Source organism: Brachyistius frenatus, unplaced genomic scaffold, assembly GCF_029030835.1.
Source record: "Brachyistius frenatus isolate BFR_SWC_R1_liver_20210118 unplaced genomic scaffold, ASM2903083v1 Contig_1, whole genome shotgun sequence".
Lineage (NCBI taxonomy): Eukaryota > Metazoa > Chordata > Actinopteri > Embiotocidae > Brachyistius > Brachyistius frenatus.
This window is the reverse complement of record NW_027210600.1, coordinates 7,764,303-7,790,000: the sequence shown is the minus strand read 5'-3', so window position 1 is coordinate 7,790,000 and position 25,698 is coordinate 7,764,303. Positions and strand designations below refer to the sequence as shown.

Genomic DNA, 25,698 nt, shown 5'->3' with positions numbered 1-25,698 from the left:
CAGTATTTTAACGATATTTAACAAGGACAGCCTTTATTTTCATGACCTTTCTGTTTTATTGCTTTATGCATTTGACACTGCAGAGTGGAAAGCAACAGGAAAGACTGGAGAGGAAGGAGATGGCAGGTGTCGCAGTTTGTGAGTCACACCGAATTCTGTAATTACTTCAGTGTGCTGCAAAGGACAGGTTTGAATTCTGTCCTTTACAAATAAAAACAGCTCTGTGAAGAGGACCTAATATTAAACACATTTGGTTTTATTTCATTTTGATTTAATACAATTATTTAAAAGTACACACAGATAATAATGAAATGACAATATCTTTAAACTGTGGCCGGCAACCTGCTGTTTGTGTTTAATGTCTGCCTTTGACCATCCACGCCGCAATGCTTAAGCTCTCCTCATATCCTCATTTGTTTGCTAATGCACTGAACAACACAGTCTGAGCTCCTCGCACAGATCCGTCCATGATCAGCATGTTTTGTCGTTACGATAATTGCAGTAATTAGTGCTTAAAACCTCTCCACTGCGCTCCTCTCTCCCGATTCAATTGAAAGGAAAATTGATTAAAAGTGTAATTACCATCATCCAACGAGGCCCTGAAGAGCCTTTCATAAGACAGTGCGGGAGGATATGAGTGTTAATCTCATCCGCTCTATTGATTCTCACTCAGTGTTGAGTGCGATGAAGTGGCTCAGGGGCATATTAGCAAAACACTGACGGTTACTCACCATGTAAATGTACTGGAATCATCAAGTGATTGTAACTCACTGAGATAACAGCTTAAAGCTTGTTAATTTTTTTAAATTTTTTTTTAAACACAATAATTTATTGTAAAAAGAGTTGAGACTCATTTAAAAAGTTAAACATGCACACGTAAAGGCTGCTAAAACCTTGTATATCCAACACTGAATGAATTTATATATTCATTTCCTCCATTTTCCACTGGACTGCGTGTCACTTATTACAACTTCAGAGGACTGAAAGACCAAAGAGTCATTTTAGAGATGCTAAATTTCTGCCTGATATCAATGATATGTCTCTCATGAGATACCAGACCAGTTTGTGCTCCCTCCTCAAAAGGCCGGTCTCTCACAGCTGGCTCAGTCTAACATGAACAGAGCCATGTTGGCTTCCTTACATGTTCATCCAATTTGCTAGAAGCAGCTGCACATTGTGTGCTCTCTACTCTTTATTGCTATCTAAGTCACGAAATGGTTTTGTTTCCAAGCCAAGCGATGGCGACTGCCAAACATACTGTACATGTAGCATGACCCTGATAGCTCCAAGGAGGTCGCGGCGCATGCACTGTCGCTGTTATGCAACTGCTGAGAAAGCACAACTAAACAATGAAGTGCTCATTTTCCTAAAATGTTGTGATACTTTGTAATTTCTTTGCCTAAAAATGAAACAATGTAGGGAGTTTTGGAAGTTTATTCTTATATCTGTTGTTCATCTTTAACTCATTCACTGTGAGCCTGGATTGTGGGCCTGCGGCATCTTTCTTTGCCCTAGTTTTGAGGTGTTAAAGTAGCTGGACATTTGAAGTTGTTGCACTGAGGCCAGCACCCAGACTGAGAGTTCATTGTGGCAGTGCAGCGTGAGCGAATGGCATACCTGTCGAATGAGCTCTGTGTGCGCGAGGAATCGGCCAGCAGGGAGTGACCGGGGAAAATCTGACTGTGTTTACTCTGCTAATGACTAATAGTGTCAAGGTAACAAAGTTGTCCGATTATGGCCTGTGATTCTCCTGTGGTTGTAACCTTTGACAAAGGGTGCACCGGGGAGAGAGAAAGATAAGTAGTGGCTTGCTAACCTAACATACATCGATGAAAATAAAACTCATGCAGAATCCAGAAAACACCTCATCAGCAAATCTTTTACGAGAATGAAACCATTTTCTTGAATGTGAAAATTGAGCAAAAATCCCATATTTCCAAAGAACACATGGAACATTCCCTTATGTCTTCTGCATTGTAAGAAATAGCCTTGATGCTGATACAGCAGCTCTTCACAGCGTGAACTCAGACACCCTGGCTATCTTATCTACCAAATTATTTTAAGCCACTGTTAGACCGCTGGCAGGCGTGTGTTTATTAGTATGACCATGACATGCTCGGGATGACCCCAAGAATCAAAGACGGTGCCCCCTGCTCTGGGGTGAGTCGCTGCCTGTTTGTTTGTGTGTGTTTTCTCACTGTTTATCTGAGGCGACCCTCAGGGAGGGGGTGGAGCTGTTGGGGGAATTCCCCTCGTGTTCACAATCTTGTTGCCTGCATGTGTCTGTGTGTGCTAACGCAACCCCAAAATACATCTTTCGGTGTAAAGAGCACACTGAATCCTGAAAGAAAGAGGTCAGAGGTCGGACTCAGAGCCAGAAGCATTTCTTGATGTTGTTTGCTGCTGGTTTGAAAGACTGACCTGGGTGTTCCTAACTATGTGTTCCTTAATTACATAGCCACTATTATTGTGGCATTTTAATTTGTACTCTTGTTTTTTACGAACAAAATGAGCTTGACAGTGTCCATTAAGTTTTATGTTGCGAGGCCTCAGTCCGCTCGCTGGTAGCTTTCCAAAGAGCCTCCTTCCTCAGCCTCGATATCAGTCTCTCAGAGCGGATTTCCAGCAGACTCGCATGTCTGATTGAACTGCTGTCTGATTGTTTCTGAATCACAATATTTTTGTGGCCTTACAGGGGTGACGGCGTGTTTGTGTTTGTCTGTGCGCGCATCTATGTAGGACAATCCACCTTGGCGCGTGCGTGTGTTTATAGTATGGATGGAGGTTAAAGTTGTGTATGTCAGGGATCAGAGCCCTTGTTGGGACCCTCACGGCTGAATTCCCTTTATTCTTTTTTAGAAACAATACGGGTGCAGCTCCGCTGTTGCTGACCTGGGCTGTATTCCTCTTTGACATACCAGTAAAAAAGTTGGCCTGCGTTATACATACCTTCCTGTTTAAATGAAGACAAATGAAAAGTTTAATCAAATGCTGCAAAAAAATGATATTTTTGGTGGTTAATATGTAATAAGTCTCTCCTGGTCTGGATAACTGTAATGATTCTGGTTTAGCTCTGTAATGGGAGTCAGACGTGCAGTGCCTGTTGCCCTCCCTCTGATTTTCTTGGAAGCTTACAGTTTTTTAATGTCCTAAATCATACTTTTATGCTACCACAAAACTACATCAGTTACTGAGCACCAATCACTCCTCAGTTATTGACATGCAGCAGCTCTGCCTTGGCTAGACTGACATGAGCTCCCTTTACTCCAGTAACTCAGTCGTGTCACACTTAGCATTACATCGTTTGCCAGAAGTAAGAACAATGACACAAACAATTATAGAATCGCCTGCATCTTCATTGTGACCAAAATATTCATCATTACCCTCTGTGGAGCCATGGTGGCTCTGGTGTTGTGCAGTTCCATTCAGGAATTCCCTTCGTACCTGTGACCCGTGCCTTCCCAGAAGAAGTACCCCCCACCCCCCCCACCCCCAACCCCAGTCGCATTTCTAATAAATTCCTCCATCATCATTGTCACGTTGACACAGCAAAGGAAGGTAAATATGTGAAACCTCCAAAGCAAGCCAAAAATAATCTCATGTCTGATTGTTTCACAGAGAAAGGCTATTGTGTGTCCATGGGAAGCACCGCAGTCCCAGGGTCTCTCAGCTGATTCTTTAATAACACCCCCCCCCCCTCCAAATACACACATGTATGTATAGCAGGGGTATGCTTTCTTAATCTGTATTTGCCGTCAATGAAATGGATGCAATAAAAGCTAAAGCATAGCTGTTTATGTAGAGATGCTTTAGAAACAAGTGGATATAGGTGGAGTAGTGTATTTAATGAACACCTAGAAGCGGTCTCACTGAAATGCTCAATTAACAGAATGTTTTTATTTGAACAACTTGCTTGTTTTGTGCCCTGTCAGACCGGTCAGATCGCTCTCCACACATTCATTTACCACTTCCTGGCCACTGCAAGCTTTACTGTGCGCGCAGAATTTATGAGACAGTGTATTTATTCTGAAGTAGGGTTGTTTGTGCTTTCATTTTCTATTCATGAAGATGGATGTCTTACATGATGATTAATTACAAGTTAATGAGTGTGTATTTTCATGTTTATGTCTCCTCTGTGTGTGTGTGTGTGTTTGTGTGTGCGTGCGTGTGTGTGTGTGTGTGTGTGTGTGTTTGTGTGTGCGTGTTTGTGTGTGCGTGCGTGTGTGTGTGTGTGCATGGTGGTGATGATGATATGACAATCATGCACATAACTGGGATAATTTGCATGTGTGTGTATTTTTGAACAGTACCAAGAGCTACCCTGAGTGACCTCTGCTGGTTTAAGAATTTGGTAGCGTGGCTCGCCTTGTGATGCGGAATGGGAGAAAAAATAAAATACCATCAAAATCAAAACAGCTGCAACATCTTTACTGGACACCAAAAGGACGGCAAAATATGTGGATCTGTCCAAGTTTTGTGTGACCTTTGTCACAGTTTAAATCACCGAAATGTTGTCTGTGTTGCAGATCTTTTACAAAGTCACCAGAGAGATTTTTCCCGGTCAAGAGCTGTTACTTTTCATGAAGGCTGAAGACTATTCATGTGACACAATGGCTCCTGATATTCATGGTACAGGCACCGCACACTGTCTGTCCATCGTCAAGATGTATCAACACATACACCTTACTTAAGTGCACTGTATGCTAATTATTCTCCCTTCCGTCACGCAGAGGAGAGGCAGTACCGCTGTGAGGATTGCGACCAGCACTTTGAGTCCCGCAGCCAGCTGCTGGACCACCAGAAGCAGCCGTGCGGGATGCCCCCCTCCTCCTTCCTTAACCCAGGTTTGACTTGATCATAGGTTTTCTTTTGCCATGTCATTGTAAACAATGCATTGTGAAGAATGATGAGAAGGATAGCGTAGCTGAACAGGAAAAAAAACTTGACACTAATGATGTAAAAGCTTTGTTTCCCACTGGAGTCGCTAAAAATGACATCACAGAGGAATACACTGAGGAAAGATGGGTCTGCAAATTGACATAAATTGTGTTTAATTTGTTGAAAGTAATTTAATAATATATGAAAAATGTGAAAGATCTATTTTTTTTTTTTACCACCGGGAAAATGACCACAGGTACGCAACAGTTAATGTAGTAAAGAATATATTCAGGCTTGATTCTGTTGCCTTTTGAGCAGTAAAAAGCGATTGAATGTAAATGCATGAGAGTGGACTCAGTAACTAGCCAGTGCCTGCAGCAATGCAAATATGTTCTAAGTTATGAAACAAGTCAAAGACTGCAAACATGCATCAAGACATGGACTTTTTGACCTTTACCTGGACAGTACAGGTATATTTGACCCAGCAAGATCTGAACCAAGGATACTGAAGCCATGTGATACTGTATCATTCAATCATTCAGCTATCAGGACACTCATACAACGTTTCCTCCAGTTCAGGGTAAACCAAACAGTTGTCTTGCTGTGTGAATTGCTTACAGCCTCTCTCATGTGTCCAGGAGGGGACAATGATCTGAAGGCCCAAGAACCTCAAGACCTGCGACCCCTCCACATGTCCCATGGACTACATGAGTGTAAGGAGTGTGACCAGGTTTTCCCCGATATTCAGAGGTAAGTGGATAGCAGACGTATTAAATCACGTAACCTGTTTAGGGAGATAGATGCATGCAGACAGCTGGTAGTGACTTAACAACCATATGACACAAAACAAATCTCTCCATGAGCTGATGAATCCTGATTGTTGGTTCATTATCTGCGTTTTTGCTGCAGCATGGAGGCCCACACTCTGTCCCACTCAGAGGAGAGGGAGTATAAGTGTGACCAGTGTCCCAAGGCCTTCAACTGGAAATCAAACCTAATCCGACATCAGATGTCGCACGAAAGTGGCAAACACTACGAATGCGAAAACTGCTCAAAGGTAAAGTGATGACTTGTGAAGGGACTGTTTGACAAATGAGCATTTGTTTTTTCGTGTTCATCCACATGTCTGTTTTTTTTTGTGTCACTTTCAGAGGCAGTTAGTAACTCCCCCGTTGTATCTATGTGGTTGCTTCCCCCAGCAGGTTTTCACAGACCCCAGTAACCTACAGAGGCACATTCGCTCGCAGCATGTTGGGGCGCGTGCCCATGCCTGCTCTGACTGTGGCAAGACGTTCGCAACGTCTTCGGGCCTCAAGCAGCATAAGCACATCCACAGCAGTGTCAAGCCCTTCATGTGTAAGTCACTAAGACCCTACCTATGTAAGTCTCCTCAGTACATTATAATAATAACAATAATAACATGCTTTGACTTGCCTTTAATAGAAAAGCTGATGTTTTTGTAAAAATACACATTAACCCTCCTCAGCTCCTTTTCAAGAATTAATACTGTAATGTTGTACAGGGTTTACACATGAGATTACGTTGTAGCAGTGTTTAGCGTGGCAGTACCATTTATTTTAAGACAAGAGTCCTGCAGTTTTCCTGCATCAGCACTCTCACACACTGCTGATATGGTAATACAAGCAATCAAACTTGCAAGTAATTCGATTCAATCACACTTGATCTAACCTCACTGCTGCCTGTCGCGGTGACCCGGTCTGATCTACTGGTGACGCTACAGCTAACACACTTCTTTTTTCTCAGTTGATTCCTCTCTTAAGCACACATGTTTTGTCCCCGCTCTCCGGTAAACTCCTGCAAGACCCAAACACATTTTGACCTTTCACACTTTCACCACCTCACACAAGAGATCCGATCTCCTTCGCCTAAAGCACGATGACCTTCACCCTTTGCCCTCTCTCTCTTTCCCTCTTTCACACACATGCGAGTTCATACAAACCGGTCCACACACCAAATACACACACACACACACACACACACACACACACACACACACACACACACACACACACACACACACACACACACACACACACACACACATATATAGGCAGGAGGGACTGCATCTCCACTGAAGACCTTAGATTCACCACTCTCTCCTCTCTGCCTCCACCACATGCACCATTCCACACAAATAGCAACCACATGTCCAGCCCTCTTCCCCACGCTCCCTCCGTATTGGAGTCCATTTGCTGTAATCAGCAGAAAATATGCAGGTTTAAAAACAACTAATGGCTGTGTTAAAAAAAAAAAAAAAAAAAAAAAAGAGACAAAGCAGCCTCAAACATGAAGGCTGCCTGGGATAAATCATGTGTGTCTGGAGTGTTTGTTTGTGTGAGTGCTCTTGAACGGCATGTACGTGTTTTGGACAGCACTTCTGTTCCGCACTGTACGCACACATGATTCTGTTTCTTTGTTATGTGCACGCAATGTGTCAAAGATGTGTGTGTCTTCGAGCTTCTCCGTGAACAGGGAGCACTCAGACCTGCTGGGCTATTCATTCCTACACTCAGCTCACTCTTGCTTATCCACTGCTCTTCCCTCAGGAATGTGTTTATATTATTTTGTTTCAGTTTATTAAGAGCTGACGAACACGCGCGTGTAGTGAATCAGATCTCACGCTCAGTGTGTAATGCATATGTGTTGTTAGTCTATAAATGTCACAACTACATGATTTATGGTGACAGGCTTTTTTCTTGTAGTTTGCTCAGGCCATGTGGCTACACTTGTAAAAAGACACACATAAAAAGAGTGCAATAGAAGCAGCTACAATTTGTTACTTCAATGTCCACATGCTGCCTATGTCAATGTCCCTTTTGCAACACAAGAGATTACATTAGATTAAGTTTAGACAACCCAAAGTATAAAATATTTCTTCATCTGTGTTGCAAGACACAGAAGAAACATCAAGTGTAAAATCCCAGGAACTCTTTTCATCTTTTCCCAGATGTTTTCCACTACTGTCTTGTCCTGATTGTGTTCCAATTAAAACTGACTTGTTTTTATAAGATTACATTCACTCTTGGCTCGAACTTTCCCGTTTTGAAGTTCCTCTGGGGTGTTTATTCGAATCTGTTTCCAAAATACTTTATTCCCGCTCTTCCTCTGCATCTCCTTGAATTGCCTCTTGTGCACCTTGTGGCTGGAAGGCATCCAAAGTATGCAGAAGTGTAATCACAGTGTGAGCCGAGCCACTTCCTTATCCTCGTTCTGAAGATCTAATAACAATGTGAGCAAAATCAATCATCCAGAGATGCTTCGAAACCGCTTTCTTATATTGTACGATCAAAGTCTTGTTGAAACATAAACTGTAGTGCAGCCAATCTACAAAATATCCTAAAGTGTGGGGAGGGGGCAACAAAGAGGAATATCTTCCTGCTTTCATAAACGGTTTGACTTTTATTCGAATAAAAAAGACAATATGTACTTGGCTTCTATTCCCCGTAAAGCTGACAGATTAATAATGAGGACAGATAACGTCAGATGGTGATGTTTTGTCTCAGGGTCAGGTGTTGTCACTGTTCGTCTCTCAGGGTCAGACAGAGTGACAGACAGGCATGCAGGGCTTGACTGTGGGAAGGTCACTTAGCGCAGGATGACAGGGCCCCAGCTACGGGGACAAGGTGAGGGGACTGAAGGGGTTGACTGCAGAGGCTCCGGAGGGGGAAGAGGGAAGAGGGGCAGTGGAGGACGTGAGACCTGTCCCTGGGAACCGGACTGCAGGATAGGATTCATTCAACTCCACTTCCTTCACAAACTTAAAATAGAGCCATTGTACTGCTGAGAATGTGTGTGTATCTTTACGTCTGTATGCCTGTGTGTGTGTGTGTGTGTGTGTGTGTGTGTGTGTGTGTGTGTGTGTGTGTGTGTGTGTGTGTGTGTGTGTGTGTGTGTGTGTGTGTGTGTGTGTGTGTGTGTGTGTGTGTGTGTGTGTGTGTGTGTGTGTGTGTGTGTGTGTGTGTGTCTGCGTGTGTGATTCAATTTCTTTGTGTTGTGTGAATATTTTGTGAATGTGCCTTGCATGTCCATATGTGTGTCTGTGTGTGATTGTTTATGGACTCCCTGGGAGCGTCCCTGGGAGGACAATGGGGCTGGAGATGCCTGGGAATTTGGTTTGATGTGCAGGTGATGAGTGGCAGCGAGTGACTCATACCGTGAACCAAACAGATTTCCTCACAATGCCAGGATCTGGACACACCTCTTCTTTTATTTTGCTGGAAAACTATTGTCAAAGTATTGACGGGAACACAGGCATATCACTCGTGCTGTATTTCCTTTGCTTCAGCATATCCACTTAGAGATGTCATATCATGCAGTGTAATCTTTGTGTGTATGTCCAGTGTGTGTTGGATACTGATACGTTCTACATCTGTCTCTGTGTCCCCCCTGCAGGTGAGGTATGCCACAAGTCCTACACCCAGTTCTCTAACCTTTGCCGCCACAAACGCATGCATGCTGACTGCCGCACACAGATCAAGTGCAAGGACTGTGGGCAAATGTTCAGCACCACCTCTTCCCTCAACAAGCACCGGCGCTTCTGTGAAGGGAAGAACCATTTCACAGCAGGGGGGTTGTTTGCCCAGGGTATGCCACTGCCTGGTGCCCCTGGCTTGGACAAATCCGCTCTCGCGATGGGTCACAGCAGTACTGGACTGGCTGATTATTTTGGGGCAAGCCGCCACCACAGTGGGCTTACCTTCCCCGCTGCCCCAGCATTTCCTTTCAGCTTCCCTGGCCTGTTTCCCTCTGGACTCTATCACCGGCCACAGCTCATTCCTGCCACCACCTCGCCTCTCAGACATGCAGCCCACGCACCTGTTGCCGGGCCTGGTGCAGAGCTGAGTAAGAGCCCACTGCTGCCTCCGAGCCCCGGTGCTCTGGAGTCTAGAGAGCTACTCAAAGCTCTCCGTAAAGATGGCGCTTCACTTGGAAATCCGATGTCAGGCTCAGAGCTCCACAACCAGGGTTCCTCATCCTCCGCAAAGCGGCAGAACAAGCAGAGCGACCAGTCGGAAAGCAGCGACCTGGACGATGTCAGCACGCCCAGCGGAAGTGATCTGGAGAGCACGTCGGGGTCTGAGCTCGAGAGCGACATGGACAGTGAGAGGGAGAGGGGGGCTGCTCGAGAAAATGGCAAAGGTCCCAAGAGGAAGGTCGCTGAAGGAGGACCCCAGAGCCCCAGCCTGATGGGAAGCAGTGCTGCCAAAGACTTTCCAGGCCCTTCTCTCATCCCATCCTCACTGGACGAGCACACAGCTGTAACAGGGGCTGTGAATGACTCTATTAAGGCCATTGCCTCCATTGCTGAGAAGTACTTTGGCTCCACAGGACTAGCTGGCCTGCAGGACAAGAAGGTTGGACCTCTGCCCTACCCCTCTATGTTCCCGCTGCCTTTCTTCCCAGCTTTCTCTCCTCCAGTTTACCCCTTCCCAGACAGGGACGTCAGACCAGCAGGCCTGAAGGGTGAACCACAGTCGCCGACCGATGACTGCAAGAAGGCCAAAGGCAAATCCTCATCTGAGTCACCATTTGACCTCACTACCAAGCGAAAGGAGGAGAAGTTAGCCCCGTTTGCTCCCTCCAAACCAGAAGTCTCACACTCCACTGGTCAGGATCAGCCGCTAGATCTGAGCCTGGGATCCAGGGGCCGTAATCCAAGAGAGGAGAAGACAAAGAAGAACCTGAGTTATGAGGAGGGGAAGGGAGTGGTGGAGATCCCAAAAGCGGACACCTCCTTGCAGCATGCCAGGCCCACACCTTTCTTCATGGACCCTATATACAGGTATTGTTATTCCCAGTACTTCACTCAGCCTCAAGTCAAGTTTCTGTTGCAATTTCCCACAATGTGTAAACAGTACAATGCTCCTAAACAGATTTTTTTTTCTCACTGAAGACTGTATGTCTAATGTACTGTATATGCCTGTTGTATTTTACTCTCACGTAATTGCTGTATTTTCTTTGGTAAGACTTAATGTAAGTGTACCAACATTTGCTGCTGTGCATGCGTAAAGAACTGATAGAAATCTACTATTAGCAGGGTTGAGAAGAGGAGAATGAGCGATCCGTTTGAGACTCTCAAAGACAAGTACATGCGGCCAGCTCCAGGCTTCCTCTTCCATCCACAGGTAGGTTCTGACTTTGGCATCCGGGGGTACCGGGGAAACTTGGGACATCTAGAGGAAACATAATAAGGTGGCACACACTGTGTTTGCACAAAGGACTACATCCTGCATTCTTCCCAGTGCAGCTGTACATTTCTACATATCCACTGCTTCCTGTTTATTTAGTTTTAAAGTTGATTTTCTCAGATGTTTATAGCACCCTAATAGGTAGGGCTGGTTCTCGGTTCGCCTTATTCATGTGAATTCATAATGACTCTTGTCATCTAACCACCACAACATCACTGTTACAAAGTTAGCTGTTAGCTTCCTATGAGTGCAGATGTGACAGCAGCTGGGCATTTAACCAGTCACTGCATATTAAGAGTCTTTGTATAAGGAGCTCTTACTCAGACTGGTCGTCCCAGACTGACTGAACTGGATTAATGAGGATTAGTAAACGGCTCCAGTCTTACCCAAGCTACTGCCTGTTAAGCCCGTTGTTGGCTATCTGAAACAGATGTGGCAGAAAGAAAGGGCACATTATGACACGTCTTCCCATAATGTGTCTTTGATTACAATATAAAAAATGATATGCTCTTAAAGCAATGATTTCTGCCCTTGGGTCTTCTGTGCCAGTATTTCCAGTGTCAGGCTCCATATGAGGTGTGTGTGTGTGTGTGTGCGCGCGCGCATGCACGCGCATGTGTGTCGATGACATGTTGCATTGACGTTCATTTGTTCAATCTTCCCCCGCGGGTGAGAACGGTCCGTCGGAAAGTGAAAACACCACTTTCTCAGGCATATGATTTTTTTCCCTCCTTTTCTGGCCGTTTCAGGTCTGGTTTTTACAGGCTGTTTCATTTGTCTGATTTATGTCCCCTGTCCAGACTGCTGCATGGGCCCAGCCTGCAGCAGCCACATGGCCGTCCCACACGCCTTAATGAGGTGTCCTATCAGTAGAAACACTAACAGAGTGCTTAGTCCATCTTTATGACTTTATGATGTCTGGACACACAAATCATTCCTACAAATACCAGACCAGGGTAGGTCCAAGCCAGAGCAGGGAAGGGCCCCTTCTGTATACTTTTGAGGGGGTTTGTTTTCAGTCACCTGACTCACTCTCGAGCAATATATCAAAAAAAGAGGTTGCAAAGCTGAGGGGACTGGAACTTCTTTTCAACCTTTGGTGATTCAGCTTTTTATTTCCTGGCAGGAAATTTTACTGCTCCGCAATACTGGCTTAGATTACATACTGCGATTGTATTTGTAGCTGTCTATAATGAGCTTATTGAACAGCAGGAAGTGTTGGGAACTATTAGAGCCTCCAATAACTCATGCGCCATAACTCTGCAGATAGGCAGCTCGTTGCTCATTCAAAGTTAATTGCACCAAGACCCATCATCCCGGCTGTACCCATATGTGTCCAATCAAAAGCTGTTGATTCATGCGCCACTTCCTGGTTCTGACTGCTTTCTCTTCTCCTTCTCTTCCGCCCCTTAGTTTCGTTTGCCAGATCAGAGAACTTGGGTAAGTTCCTCTTTAACCTACAGTGTCTGTGCCTCTACCAAACAGACCCCATCCAATGCTTAATGCATGGGCTGCATAACAGTTTACAACTGACATCACCCTGCATTCGCATGGCTTCAGCCTGTCACCATCACGCACTGATGGGACTGGTCATAGAATCACTTTCTTATATGTGAATACAAAGACATTTCATGTCAATGTTTATATTGTACTTCATATTATCATATTGTGAGTATCTGAGCCTGACTTTTTGATTTGTTTATATCATTACATCTTGACATATATCTTCCCTGATTCACATGAAAGGGTCTAAGTGGGGATTTCCAGCTGAGCTACACCCTGTCCATGCAGCAGCACCGAATATGTTTGCTTATTTAGAGAATGAAGCAGGGCTCCTGAAAATGGGCATGGAGGGGGCAAAGGGGGGGAGGCAAAAGTGGGGTAATGGGTGGTGCTTACAGGGGCTCCTTTACATTATACGAAAGGGTAACAGTCTCTTTGGGACCCTGGCGAGGGGAATGGGGGGTTAGTTCCTCCCTCCAAACATCTGGTTCCCGATAAAGATCAACAATTGAGAATGCATCTCGCTAATTAAGGCCCTAACAGCATCACTGACATCTGAAGATAGCCAATCAACTGCTGGTCCCAGAGCGACACTGCAGCAACAAGCAAGTTTACAGATGCATGCACACTGCCTCAGGGGGAAGACAAGGGGGTTTCGGCTGTGTGTGTGAGTGTTTGAATGGACATATGTGTGGTATGGTTTGGGGGAGGTCTCTCACACAAAGACTATAAAACAATTAAAAAATCATTTTAGATGAAAATGTGGAGGCATTTATCCTCTTATCCTTTTAGTCAAACATTTTACACACATTCGACACAGAGATCTGCCAGGCTGTGGCCTAATGAACCTGACTCACCCTCCATAAAAGCAGCTCGATGGCTGAAGGTTTTTGAAGTGTAATCTGTGGCAGACTGATGGTTACTATTGGACTGGATGAGTAAATAATTTGCTGTGAGACTGCAAACAAAGCATTAAATAGGTTTATAAAGACGACCAAGCCACTTCCGATTGCATTTTGGAACATTTAGGCAACAAAGTGGGATGCTGCATAATAAAAGATAAATCAAATCGTATTTTCTCAAATGTAACAATAAGTTAAAAAATAGTTATAAACTGGAAAAAAATAATTCTATATCAGTGTTTATCCCATATCATGCATAAACCTAATGTACATTTTGGCTTTTTTGGTTCCCTTGACCGGCACTTTGTATCCTCCAGATAAATTTTCATAACAAGGGTCATTATGCCTTTCATTTACACCGAGGCAGCCCTTCAATGAGCGCAGCAGCATGAGTCAGCTGAGTTGGGATCAGAGTTCCCCAGTAGATGGAGCCAAGATGGAGTAGTTTTCAGCTCTAAAAATTTCTTATCGAACAGCTTCGATACTGCCGGCAGCTTTAGGGGCCCTAATGTTCCCCAGAGTTATGGGCTCTCATTGAGCAAGGCAGACAAACTGAGCAGTCACTCCAGTGTCTGAAAAGAGCCCAATGAAATACACAGTGCACATCAAAACAAATATGAAAGCATTTCACCTCCCTCTTCCTCACAACCCCTTACATGTCTTTCAGTCCGTTCCCCTCCTTTTTCCTCACTCCCTCGCTTACTATCGCTCCGTTCTCTCCCTCTGTGTCTCTCCCCTGCCTTTGATTCATGACGTGTAGCACTGGCATATTCATAATCAAACAGACCTGACACTCCACATCCTCCCTCAGTGGGAACGTCGACGGCTGCGGCAGGAACTTTACACTCGGCCGTCACTCCTAATCAGCAGCTCCCAACACAAGACTCTACCACCATCCATCAGCCATCAGTCCCTCTTTCTTTCTCTCTTTCTCTCTTTCTCCATTTCTTTCTTTCTTTCTTTCTTTCTTTCTTTCTTTCTTTCTTTCTTTCTTTCTTTCTTTCTTTCTTTCTTTCTCTCTTTCTTTCGTTCCTTTCCTTTCCTTTACTTTCCTTTTCCTTCCTTTTCTCCCCTATCATCGCGCCCTTCATCATGCTTCCCCTCCAATTCTCTTCCTCTGTTTCTTTTCCCTCGGTCTCCTCGATCTTGGCGTGAAGCCTGAGAGTGACAGGGGGTGAAAGCAGGAGATGGAATGTCAGAGTCGGAGCAGGGCTCTGGTGGAGGACCCGAATCACCATTGATTTGTTGCCTTATTGAAATAAGAATAAGAAACGGGCTGAGAATTCAATACACGCCAAATAATGCAAATTTGTGTGGCCCCTTTAAGAGGAAAAAAAAAAAAACTCCTGTGTGTGTGTGTGTGTGTGTGTGTGTGTGTGTGTGTGTGTGTGTGTGTGTGTGTGTGTGTGTGTGTGTGTGTGTGTGTGTGTGTGTGAGATGGGTGACAGGCCCTGCGGCCTACTGAGACCCCCGCCCCTCCCTCTCCTCCTCCCTCCAGTTCTCCCTTCACTCCCCCTCCAGCCCCCCGCTCCTCCCCCATCCCGCCCCTCTCAGCACAGCGATATCATTATTACCCGTGTCTGGCCCTTGATCAGTAATGTCAACATCTTTCATATTGACGAATGTGCTGTCTGCCCGCATTGTGCACAGAATGGTTTACAGCCCAGCAGTGGACATGAATCACTCCTCTGCCACACACACACACACATACACACACACACACACACACACACACACACACACACACACACACACACACACACACACACACACACACACACACACACACACACACTACGCACGTACAATCCCACTGGCATACAACGCGCACGCCTGTGAGCACACACGTTCCGGACACACGCGCACTCCCGCACATAAAAATGCATTACAAATACATTCTTCTCGCTCACACACATACATATATTTTACACACATTGAAGGTAGTTAATCAACTTTGACCACCATGCAGCTCATAGTTTCTTATTCATACACACACACACACACACACACACACGTATCTCCTCTGAGAGTATCTGATGAAAGTAAATGTTCAGCCTCATTAGTAGATTGGCTGCAGTCCTTAATCCTACATGTGTGTGTTTGTGTGTGTTTATTTACCTACTGTACCTGCATAATGTATATTTGTAAGAGAACGAGAGTTGGCTGAATTTAACATTCAGAGTTGCACACCTGCTCGCCGCTGACCATCAATGGGTGCACACTGTTTTTTGTTTTGTAACAAAGTTATGAATCAGTGTCAAATGTACCAGAGATTTGACCTTGTGAAGCATGAATCATTGATGAACGTCATAATAAGAATTCACCTAATACCTGCTTCGCTTCTTCTCAGCTGGTATGATGCCTGTAAACAGGACTCATCCATCAAACATGATAGGAACACATCTGTACCGAAATAAATAATTATGTCTTCAGAAACGTTAAACAGTAAATCAGAATCTATAAATATTTGCCAATTGTGCTTGATGTAAAGAAATGTAAAAAGGCCTGCTGGTACTGGTAAACTGGTGTTTAATTTACATTTCTTCTAATATTTTAATTGCAATGACATGATGGTGATAAGTAACACTGCATTCAAAACTGAAAAAGAGCCTCTTAAACATCACTTTATTTGATATACATGTTGGAGTTTGCCGTGCTTAATGAGTCTGAATTATGTTACGCACAAAGTTAACCCGTCACTCTGTCCCTCCTCCCTCTTGTCTCCTCAGATGACGGCTATCGAGAACATGGCAGAGAAGCTGGAAACGTTCGGCTCCTTGAAGCCGGAGTCTGGTGACCTGCTGCGCTCCGTTCCCTCCATGTTCGACTTTAGAGCCCCACCCTCTGCACTTCCAGAGACGCTGCTGCGCAAGGGCAAGGAGCGCTACACGTGCAGGTAACTACGGAAACTGGCTTGGCATGGATTTTTTTTAATTTCAAACTTTTTCACGTCGGTCATAAATGATCATTCATCTTTGGCAAATCATTTTGATACTGACACTGGCAGCTTTGTTTTTCCTTTCTTGTAAATCTGGACTGGTGTGTGTGTGTGTGTGTGTGTGTGTGTGTGTGTGTGTGTGTGTGTGTGTGTGTGTGTGTGTGTGTGTGTGTGTGTGTGTGTGTGTGTGTGTGTGTGTGTGTGTGTGTGTGTGTGTGTGTGTGTGTGTGTGTGTCTTGGAACACTAAAGTGAACCACTTTAAAATGTTTCTTACTCCCTTGTAGATACTGTGGAAAAATATTCCCTCGCTCCGCCAACCTGACCCGCCACCTCAGGACTCACACAGGAGAGCAACCGTATAGGTAAGAATACCAGTCTAAAGAGCCGTGTTCACTCTTTACACCGTCTCTTGTGTGTTTGTGTGCGTTGTGGGTGTTTAGTTTTGGTTTGTGTTGCTAAATATCACTTGGCTAAATATCACTCTCCAGTCCTCACTCTGTACACACTGTTTAAAGCTATATTGCACATTATTGTTTGATCAAGAATCAGATGCACAACAGCACGTCCACACAGTGTCTTCTCAAGCAGACATAAATACAGACACAGCTCATTAGTTAACACAGTGTGGAAGTTTTTTTCCCAGAGATGACTCGTCTACAGTCAGACCAGAGTGTGTGTATGTATGTGTTCTTATGCCATAAAACCCTGGAATAATTATCCTACGGCTAAATAATTTGCCCGATGAAAAATGGTGTCCGTCGCCTGGGTGACAGGAGCGGTGGAGGGGGGAGAGGTTAAAGCTGGGATAGTGAAAGAGAGGAAGGGAGGAAGTTGGGAGAAAATTGGGGTGATGAAGAGCATGGGCAGATGTCCAGCCCCGGCAGCTGTGGTCATTTCTCTTGTGCTTATGAGGCCAGACTCAAAGTGATCTGCAAGCCTCTGGCTACTTGCCGGACCAAGTGAGGCTTTTTTTTTTTTTTTTTTTTTTTCCAGGTAATAATAGTTGTATTTTAGTATTGTGTTAGGGACACTTTGGTGCCTGCTCAGCCTCTATCCTCGTCAACACGTCTGCTTTATCCAGGTGCTTCTGAGGTGGAATTAACAGTAACAATGCAACAGCAGCTCGGTACACATGCAAAAATTAATTTTGCACATTTACTACATTTGGATAATGAGTCAGCCCTGGCTAGCACTGCACCGCTTTGTAGTTACTAAGGTAGAGGAATGTTGGCCCAAAGTTTGGAGGAGGCCTGTTGACCACAGGGGAGAGAGAAAGACAGATGCAGGCCTCTACTGCCCTAGCCTGATAGCCTGCACTCTGCACGCTGGCATGCCATTAAAGATCACCGCTGTTTATTGTAATTTTTTTGTGGAGATAACCGGGGGGTTCCTGAGGGACAGCCAATCGAGCGAGTTAATTCCACCAGAAGAAAAGATGTAATCTTCTCGTATAATTTTGCATGAAGAAACTTGGCAAGCGCCTCTAATTTTGCAGGGCTAGAACCAAATCTGTTGCGTGCTTATTTTGTGAGAGAAGAATGCAATTTTATTGCACTGGCTGGAGATAAGAGGCAGAGCTGTTTCACCTTAAACAAGCTCCTCCATCATGTCTGGGACTGTGGGACTGCTGGGACTGTCTGTGTGAGTGTGTGTATGTGTGTCCTGCATTACGTATCTCATTATGTTTCCCACAGAACAAACCACAGCTTCCTGCTTCATTATGCAGTACAGTTGTATTTATGACCTGCAGCTTGTGTACGTTGCTGTTTTTGTCATTGCATAGTTTCAGTGAAAGGCCTCCATTTTTTTCTGCAGGTGTAAATACTGCGACCGCTCCTTCAGCATCTCCTCCAACCTGCAGCGTCACATTCGCAACATCCACAACAAGGAGAAGCCCTTCAAGTGCCACCTGTGTGACCGCTGCTTTGGTCAGCAGACCAACCTGGACCGTCACCTCAAAAAGCACGAGAACGGCAACCTGTCAGGTGAGGAGCAAGGTTTGTAGATGGTGCAGATTTTATTAGATGACAACATGATTAAGTTTACTGTTTGGAGCTTTTTTTCTTTTTTTTTCTTCCACACTTTATCAGAGAAAATGAGAGCAGGTTTGCTGACTTGTGAGATTCATAAATCCTGCTGAATAGTATAAAACATAATTTACTCATGATTAGAGACTATCTTAGAGGCTGAGAAATTAAATTATATAAATCTGTCATCGACCTCTGCAACAGCGCAAAATATTTTCTGAATGAGCTGCTTTCATCAGCAGCACAACTCACAGCTCGTGGGTTTGATAGGTTGCATCGCTCTGAGTCTGAATCAGCAGAACGAGCAGTGACACCTGGCCAGCAGCCGACAGCATCAGGCCTCAGAGGAGGTTGCCACTTAATCAGACACAATGTGCAATCTATCAAATGCAAAATCAATTATCAGCCCGGCTTTCACTTTTCAGCTTCAAACAATACATTATCCAACCCAGAACACAAAGATAATAGACTGAAAAATGTTGGACAGGAAAGCTTTTTCTCCTTAACACAATAAAAGTCTCATAAACCTCGCGAATATTTTAGTGAGTGTGTCATTACGAATGCCTTTGGTGCGGCCGGGCAAATTCTCAAATCTTACATAACTTTATTTTAAACTGTAGGCAAACTCTTATGGTCTCCAAAAATACCAAATATTTCATAGAGAATTCAATGGAAATGTGATTAACATGATGCACAATCCAAATTTGTCACTGTGATGTAATGGCTTACATCAGAAGGGAAAACTGGATTTCACTCACTGTAGATTCATTAAGCATTTATAACCAGCAGATACAGACACTGCCATGCAATGAGGAGAACATGTTTTTCTAGTCAAAGATGTTTGTAGGAAATATAAAGGGAGCAAACAAACATGAGTTCATGGCATCGTTTCATTTTAAACAATAAAATGTGCACATTGTTTAGAAATGTCTTAGGGCATCTTGGTAAAACATTGAATATTTTGTTTGTGTTTCTTCAGGAACTGCAATGTCGTCCCCGCAGTCTGAGCTGGACAGTGGCAGTGCCATACTGGATGACAAAGAGGACTCTTATTTTAATGAAATAAGAAATTTCATCAGCAACGCGAGCCAGAACCAGACATCCCCGGACCCCTCTGATGAAGGGTGAGAGGCGTTTTATAAAAGGTCATTTTCTGAGTGCCTGTTTTTTCCAGATCAGATCCTTATCTCCTGAGCTACACAAGGAGAAAATTATTATAATAGTCATTGTTTTCCACCAACTAGGGCCAGAGCCTCCAAAAAAAGCATCAAAAGATGACTTTATGAAACTGTAGTTGCTGGTCTACCCTACATTGTACTGTAGCTGTGACTTTATTACAAGTGCTGGGTTTAAAAAAAAGTCTCTCAGGGCTTGAATACACATAATAATGGCTCAACTGCTATCAGCCCACTTTAGACTTGTATTTTCAAACCACCCAGCCAGCCTTTGCTAATAATCACATCATGTTCAGGGGTCTGCAGTAGAGAGCAATCATCTGTGATGACATTTAAGATAACCACAGCTTTTGGAAACATGAAGGAGTTCTTTAAATCAGTTTGGCCACATGTAGCATAAGATATCTGTGTGCATGCAACTTTGTCTGAGCATTATGCAAATAAATTATTGTAGCTGTGATCATATCCGATAGCCGTTGAGAGGTCCGCTCGGGTCCCTGAGTTTGTTTTCACGCGCCTCATGTTGGTATGATGGCAGGGCAGATTGTAAGGCCAGATAGAGATCTCGTAGACTGCTCGATGATTGTGAGAGCAGGACCGGGAGGGCGGTTAGAGCGTCAGAGTGGATGGGAGAGGAGCAGGAGGAGGTGCGGGGTGGGCGGGGGGGGGGGGGGGGGTGCAGCAGTTTAGGCCGCCACATCTGGAACCAACATGTCTGCCTACAGGAAGAGGGTAGAGGGGGTGGGGTCACGGGGTCGGCCTGTGTTTCCTTTCAAAGTGCTGCGCTCCTGACTACTTGTGATAGATACTTTATCCTCAGCAAATTACCACGTTTGAAAGCGTAATTAGCGAATCTGTTTTCTTAATCACAGAGTTCTCGCTCTCTCTTTTGGGGCGAGTTCCTCCTCGCAGCCCCTGCGAGCTTGACACGGCATGAATACCACCATGTCAGCCCCGAACTCTGCATTTCAGCGGGACCTCTGTTGAAAGCCCAAAATGATCAGCTGCTGATAGACGGCGCAAAATGATCCTTTATGTGCTAAAATATAATCTGTGATAACTCCCTCGCCTCTTTTCTGAAATCACTCCACACTCAAATCCAAATCCAGTGCAGGTATCCTGTGTGTGAGCATTCAATAAAGATGTGCTGTTGTTATTGATATGTTTGGTTTCCCTTCTGTCTACTTCTCCCTGTTTACTTTTCAGTCTCAATCTCTGAATCCTTTGTGCAAGAAATGGCATTTTTGGGAGCTGACGAAAGATGTCCCTGAGTGTAATTAGTGAATCAGTCTTAATGTGGTTCCAGATGATTTACCAAATGGTGGTTTCCTGTGGCGCTGAAACAGAGGGGCAGATTAAGAGACGGGCAGTTTGGATAGCTGGCCCTCACTCCCTCCGCTGGGATAGAGAAATGAGTCGGTTGGCAGCACTCTCATAACTCTCCCACCAAATGGGGCTGTCAGCTAAATATTTTGCCTATTAGATGAATACGAGATAGTAGGGAAAATAAACAAGGAGCGAGGCAGAGCACTCCATTTAAGTGCTGCACTGATCAACCCAGTGCTGCCGTGCCCAAAGGGGCCCCAAAGCCTCGATGACAAACGGGATTCCGGCTTTGCTCAATCCCAGCTGCCATGTTCTGCCTCAGATCCACCTCTCTTTGCTTTTTATCCCATATGTCCCACTGTTTTTGTGTAGAACTGGAAAGGACTCGCACATGAACTTGTCAGAAACCAAAAATCAAAAATCACCACTTGGTTTACTTTAATCTCGTTTTTTCTTCCTTGTGTTGCTAATTTACGAGGCACACTTTCTTTTCTGAAACCTAAAAGGAGTGAATTATATGTCACTCTTATTTACTCTTCCACTGCATTATCAAGCTGTACTGATCTAATCCATGTTCCTGGTCTGCAGGTTAAATGGCGGCCCTTTTGAAGAAGAGAAGCCCCTGATGGCCAGCCACGGGTCACGTGACCTGGAAGACGAAGAAGCAGAGGAGCTAGGTGCCGATGAAGAAGAAGCAGAAGAGCCGAGCAACCTGGACAAACCGGAGGGCAAGGTGCTTCCTGGCAACCTAAGCGATGACATCATACAAGACGAAATGGACTTCAGCGAGCCAAACGACTCTAACCTCAGCTGTAAAACCTCTCCCATGAGGTAAATTTGCTACGAGAGCACACATCTAACGCATCATTTTCCATTGCCAACATGATGTTGCCCTGTCAGAAGTATCTTGAAAACGTCTTATTTAAATGTTCTGCCCGACCTCCAGGTATAAGGATGAGGAGGAGCAGAGCAGCTACTCAGCCTTGGATCATATTCATCGTTTGTCTGACATGCGCAAGCTGGAGGAGAGTGAGCTGAGTGACGGAGACGGAGATGAGGATGATGGATCGTTTGGCTCTCCCTCTCTGACTGAGGCCGTCAAACAGCCACTCTTCAGGAAGTCAAAGTCTCAGGTAAAATGCCTGTACACCTGTTTACCTCCACTATGTATGTATATATTTTAACATGGTGGTTAAATGTAAACTGTCTCTGCTCCCTCAGGCTTATGCCATGATGCTGTCTCTGGCTGAAAAGGACTCTCTCCACCCAGCCACTCACACCCCGGCCACCATGTGGCACAGTCTGGCACGGGCTGCTGCTGAATCCAGTGCCATCCAATCCCTCAGCCATGTATGATGACGCCCCTCTGCGACTTCCCTCTCGCCTCTCAACACCCCCCCCCCCCCCCGACCCTGACCTACCTATAGCACTGGGAGTCCTTTGCGGGGGCCACCTGCAGGGGCCCCCGATCGTCCACAGAGTGACTGCTGAGCAGAACCACGGCCCATCTGACTGCCTTACACACAAAGCAGGGTCACTGTTCCATGCAGAACCCAGCCCACACCCAACTCCGAAAAACCTCCGGCAGATAAAGAGCAAAATGTCCCTCTGAGACCTTCCAATTGATTTCTCCCATTAACACCAACCAGGATGTGGTGAAAATAATAATGCGAAAGTAATAATAGCTGTATTTATTCTCCTGAATTTCTATGTTTTGCACAGCAAAGGCAGCTGATAGATACGGAAGATGGATGTGCTGATGTGTCACTGCTAGACTGAATCGATTGGCCAGCACACACACACACAAGGCGAGGAGAACCTTTAACGCTGAGAGTGAGTTTGGTTGTGTCTCAAAGACAGCTGGTTTCAGCCTAGCATGTTTCACTGTGTGTAAAGCATAAGACCTAGAACAAGAATTCCCCTTTAACCCCCGGAGATCCACAGGTGTTTCTCATAAATACATGTACTTGATGATAAAAATGAAAGGTGGGGTGAGCAAACCTTGGTTCCAATGAAAACCGCTCCATGTAAGGACAGCCCCAGCAGCGCTTTACTATCACTGAAGTCATTGAAGAACAAATGAAAAAATAAAATAAAAAATTGTTCAAGTGAAATCAGGCCAGTTTCCCCATCTGCGTTTTCATAGCTGCGTGTGTCTGCACAATCATAGCACTGTACACAAGTGTCTCCCAACTGTTCTCCACTGCACTCCATCCTGCCCGCCTGCGCTATCTGTGAAAGGATATAAATAGATTGTCTTTTTAGTGGAAGAGAAGAAAACACAATGTTTTGTTTTTTTTACTGAGATAAGTAGCCAGTGCTGAAGTTAATTGTTGTTCTGTAAAGGGCATATGTCTTTCTCAAAACCCTTGAATCCATCCTAGTCCACCAACAATACCACTAAATAGCCCGAATGCTAGTCGTTAGCTACTCCATGCTCGTGTGTCTTTCATTTTTAGACAATCATTATTTTTTTGTTTTGTTTTGTTTTTGTTTTTTTTGTTGGTGTCGTTGTTGTTATTTGCTGTTGTATTTTGAGAATTGTATTTATTTCTTGGCAAACTGTAGTTTGTTTACTGAATAGCACTGCTCTTAGCCCAGGTGAAGGGGAGATTCCCAGCCGGGCCTATCCCAGAGTTCAATGGGGTTTGTAGATTACATTTGAGTGCCGGATAGTATTAAACCTACAATTCACTCCTTACTCTACTAATGAAACCGGTCGATGAATAGATATTACTTAGGGTTTTTTTTCTATGACAATTTAATGATTCAATTGTAAAAAATGGAAAACATTATAAAGAATGAATAATAAAAAAAAAAAATTTAAAAAAAAAAAAGCCAGGTATAATTTCTTCATAAGCGCATGATTGGTCTGGTAAGATCTGTATCTGACATTTTCTACGGTTGTCTGCAAGCTTGTGTGATGTTCGGTTCATGTTAATCCCTTGTGCCAAATTTATGATAAATAACAGATTACTTTCATTTATTCTCCCGTTTTGAGGGACCAGATTACTTGTTTGTTTTTGTCGTTGTTTTGTTTATAATCGATTTTAAAAAGTAATCAGCAAGTTGAGGTACTTTGTTTTAATGCTTTCTACAATGTAACTGTTATGCATTTCAATTCAATACTGTGGGAGGAACAACTTAAGAAAATAAAGGACTACAATGTGGATTGACATGTTTTCCATTCTCTCTTTATTCCTCCTCAGATATTTTACTCACCCTTTGTCTTCCACCTCCCTCACACCTCCCTGCTCCGTATAGTCCCTCCGGCTGCCCATCGTTTTGGCCCAAAGTGAAATTCAGACTACGAGACATGAGTCAGAACAACACCTGGCGCTTTCTTCTGGCGCTCCCATGGCCTCCGAGAGCGAGGGAGAGCCTGAACTCTGGTCCTCTGTCTTTTTTTCTCCAGGCTTTGGCTCACATAGAGAGAGGGAAGCAGAGAAAAGGCTGGAGAGGGCTTCAATGTGGTAGTGGGAGCGGAGGCAGGAATGTGTCCTCTTTATTTGTGTCCGTTTGTGGGGCATGATGGATGAGGTGGGTAGATGTGATGACCTGGCTCATCGCTCAAACACTCAATAAGAGTCCCATCCTGCAGCAGGCCTCCCCATCCGGCACCCCCTACCCCCCGTCTGTCACTGCTGCCAGCCAACGTGGGCGGACATTGTGGCTGGGAGGGTTGGAGGTTTCGCAGCTCCATTGTCCAGCGAGTAGCTCGGGTGGGGGGTTGGAGAATTGGGCATGACAGTGAAGATGGCTGGCGCTGACACTCCACATTTACAGTGCTCTTGGCACCCTAATGGATGGGTTGTTTTCTTAGGGCCTGTCGTCAGCCCTCAGGGCTCCATGGGGCGTCCAGCTTTGATGAGGTCACAGAGGGTCACGCGGTGTTGATGAGGTCAGCATGGGTCGTCCAGCTTTGATGAGGTCAGCTGCAGTGATGGTGGTGATGGCGTAGGCCAGGGCCATAATGAAGTGGCAGCACTATTGGTCCTGAGTCTGAGTTTTGCCACCTGTACTGTTGTGAACTAATTCAAGCTCATATGATTATGGCACTTTGTCAGCAGTCGTACAACAGCATCACTTCTCTCTTGGATTTGTATCTGCTGATTCAGAACCTGCTGTAAATCTATAAACCTGCAACGACTGAGTTTTTTTGGCCACTTGGGGACAGTGGGAAAAAAAAGTTCAAACATAAATATTATGAGCCTTAAAGTATATATTTTGAATCGAGCATTTTCATTTTGTTTCCTAATTAGAGTTTAGTTTTTGGTCTCTGCAAACTCCTGGTGGATATTTCTGGCTCTTAAACTCCTGAATGCTCCACTATCACCAGCTGGTCACTGCACTGACTGCTCTTTGTGCGGAGCAGGTAAAGTGTAGTGGATTCTTCGAGCCGCTCACTGCTGCCGAAACCAACACAATGAGATCAGTGAGTGAACCACAACAGTAAAGTAGTAGTCCGCAAAACCAAAACAATGACCTGAAAGACACTGTAAAACTCTGTGGAGCTGAGGGGAACGGCAGAGTTGGGTGTAAACTCTTTGGTTTTGTAACTACGAGCCACTTCTTTTACACTGCATGTAATCTTTTGACTCTTTGTTATTGTAAAAGTACTGATTAAAGCAGCTCCAACAACTCCAACAAGAAGCCAGACATCACATGAAAAAAGCGCTGAAGGAACAGTGTTTTAATTTAAACTTTAAGTTTAAAATATGTAATTTACTTGGCTCTAT

General features: G+C 44.6%; 1 protein-coding gene across 1 annotated transcript in view; it reads left to right on the top strand.

Annotated features, from left to right (window-relative positions):
• mecom (MDS1 and EVI1 complex locus) overlaps positions 1-24,135 on the top strand; it is a 136,966-nt gene extending 112,831 nt beyond the window's left edge. The window contains exons 4-18 of the mRNA XM_069724540.1: positions 4,527-4,629; positions 4,731-4,844; positions 5,517-5,628; positions 5,788-5,935; positions 6,078-6,234; positions 9,292-10,681; positions 10,937-11,024; positions 12,501-12,527; positions 16,222-16,388; positions 16,716-16,793; positions 18,247-18,428; positions 19,438-19,582; positions 21,548-21,790; positions 21,906-22,092; positions 22,181-24,135. Of these exons, the coding sequence (XP_069580641.1) occupies positions 4,527-4,629; positions 4,731-4,844; positions 5,517-5,628; positions 5,788-5,935; positions 6,078-6,234; positions 9,292-10,681; positions 10,937-11,024; positions 12,501-12,527; positions 16,222-16,388; positions 16,716-16,793; positions 18,247-18,428; positions 19,438-19,582; positions 21,548-21,790; positions 21,906-22,092; positions 22,181-22,315 (3,276 nt within the window). The 3' untranslated portion in view covers positions 22,316-24,135. The remainder of the gene's footprint in view (positions 1-4,526; positions 4,630-4,730; positions 4,845-5,516; positions 5,629-5,787; positions 5,936-6,077; positions 6,235-9,291; positions 10,682-10,936; positions 11,025-12,500; positions 12,528-16,221; positions 16,389-16,715; positions 16,794-18,246; positions 18,429-19,437; positions 19,583-21,547; positions 21,791-21,905; positions 22,093-22,180) is intronic.
• Positions 24,136-25,698: the final 1,563 nt, after the last annotated feature.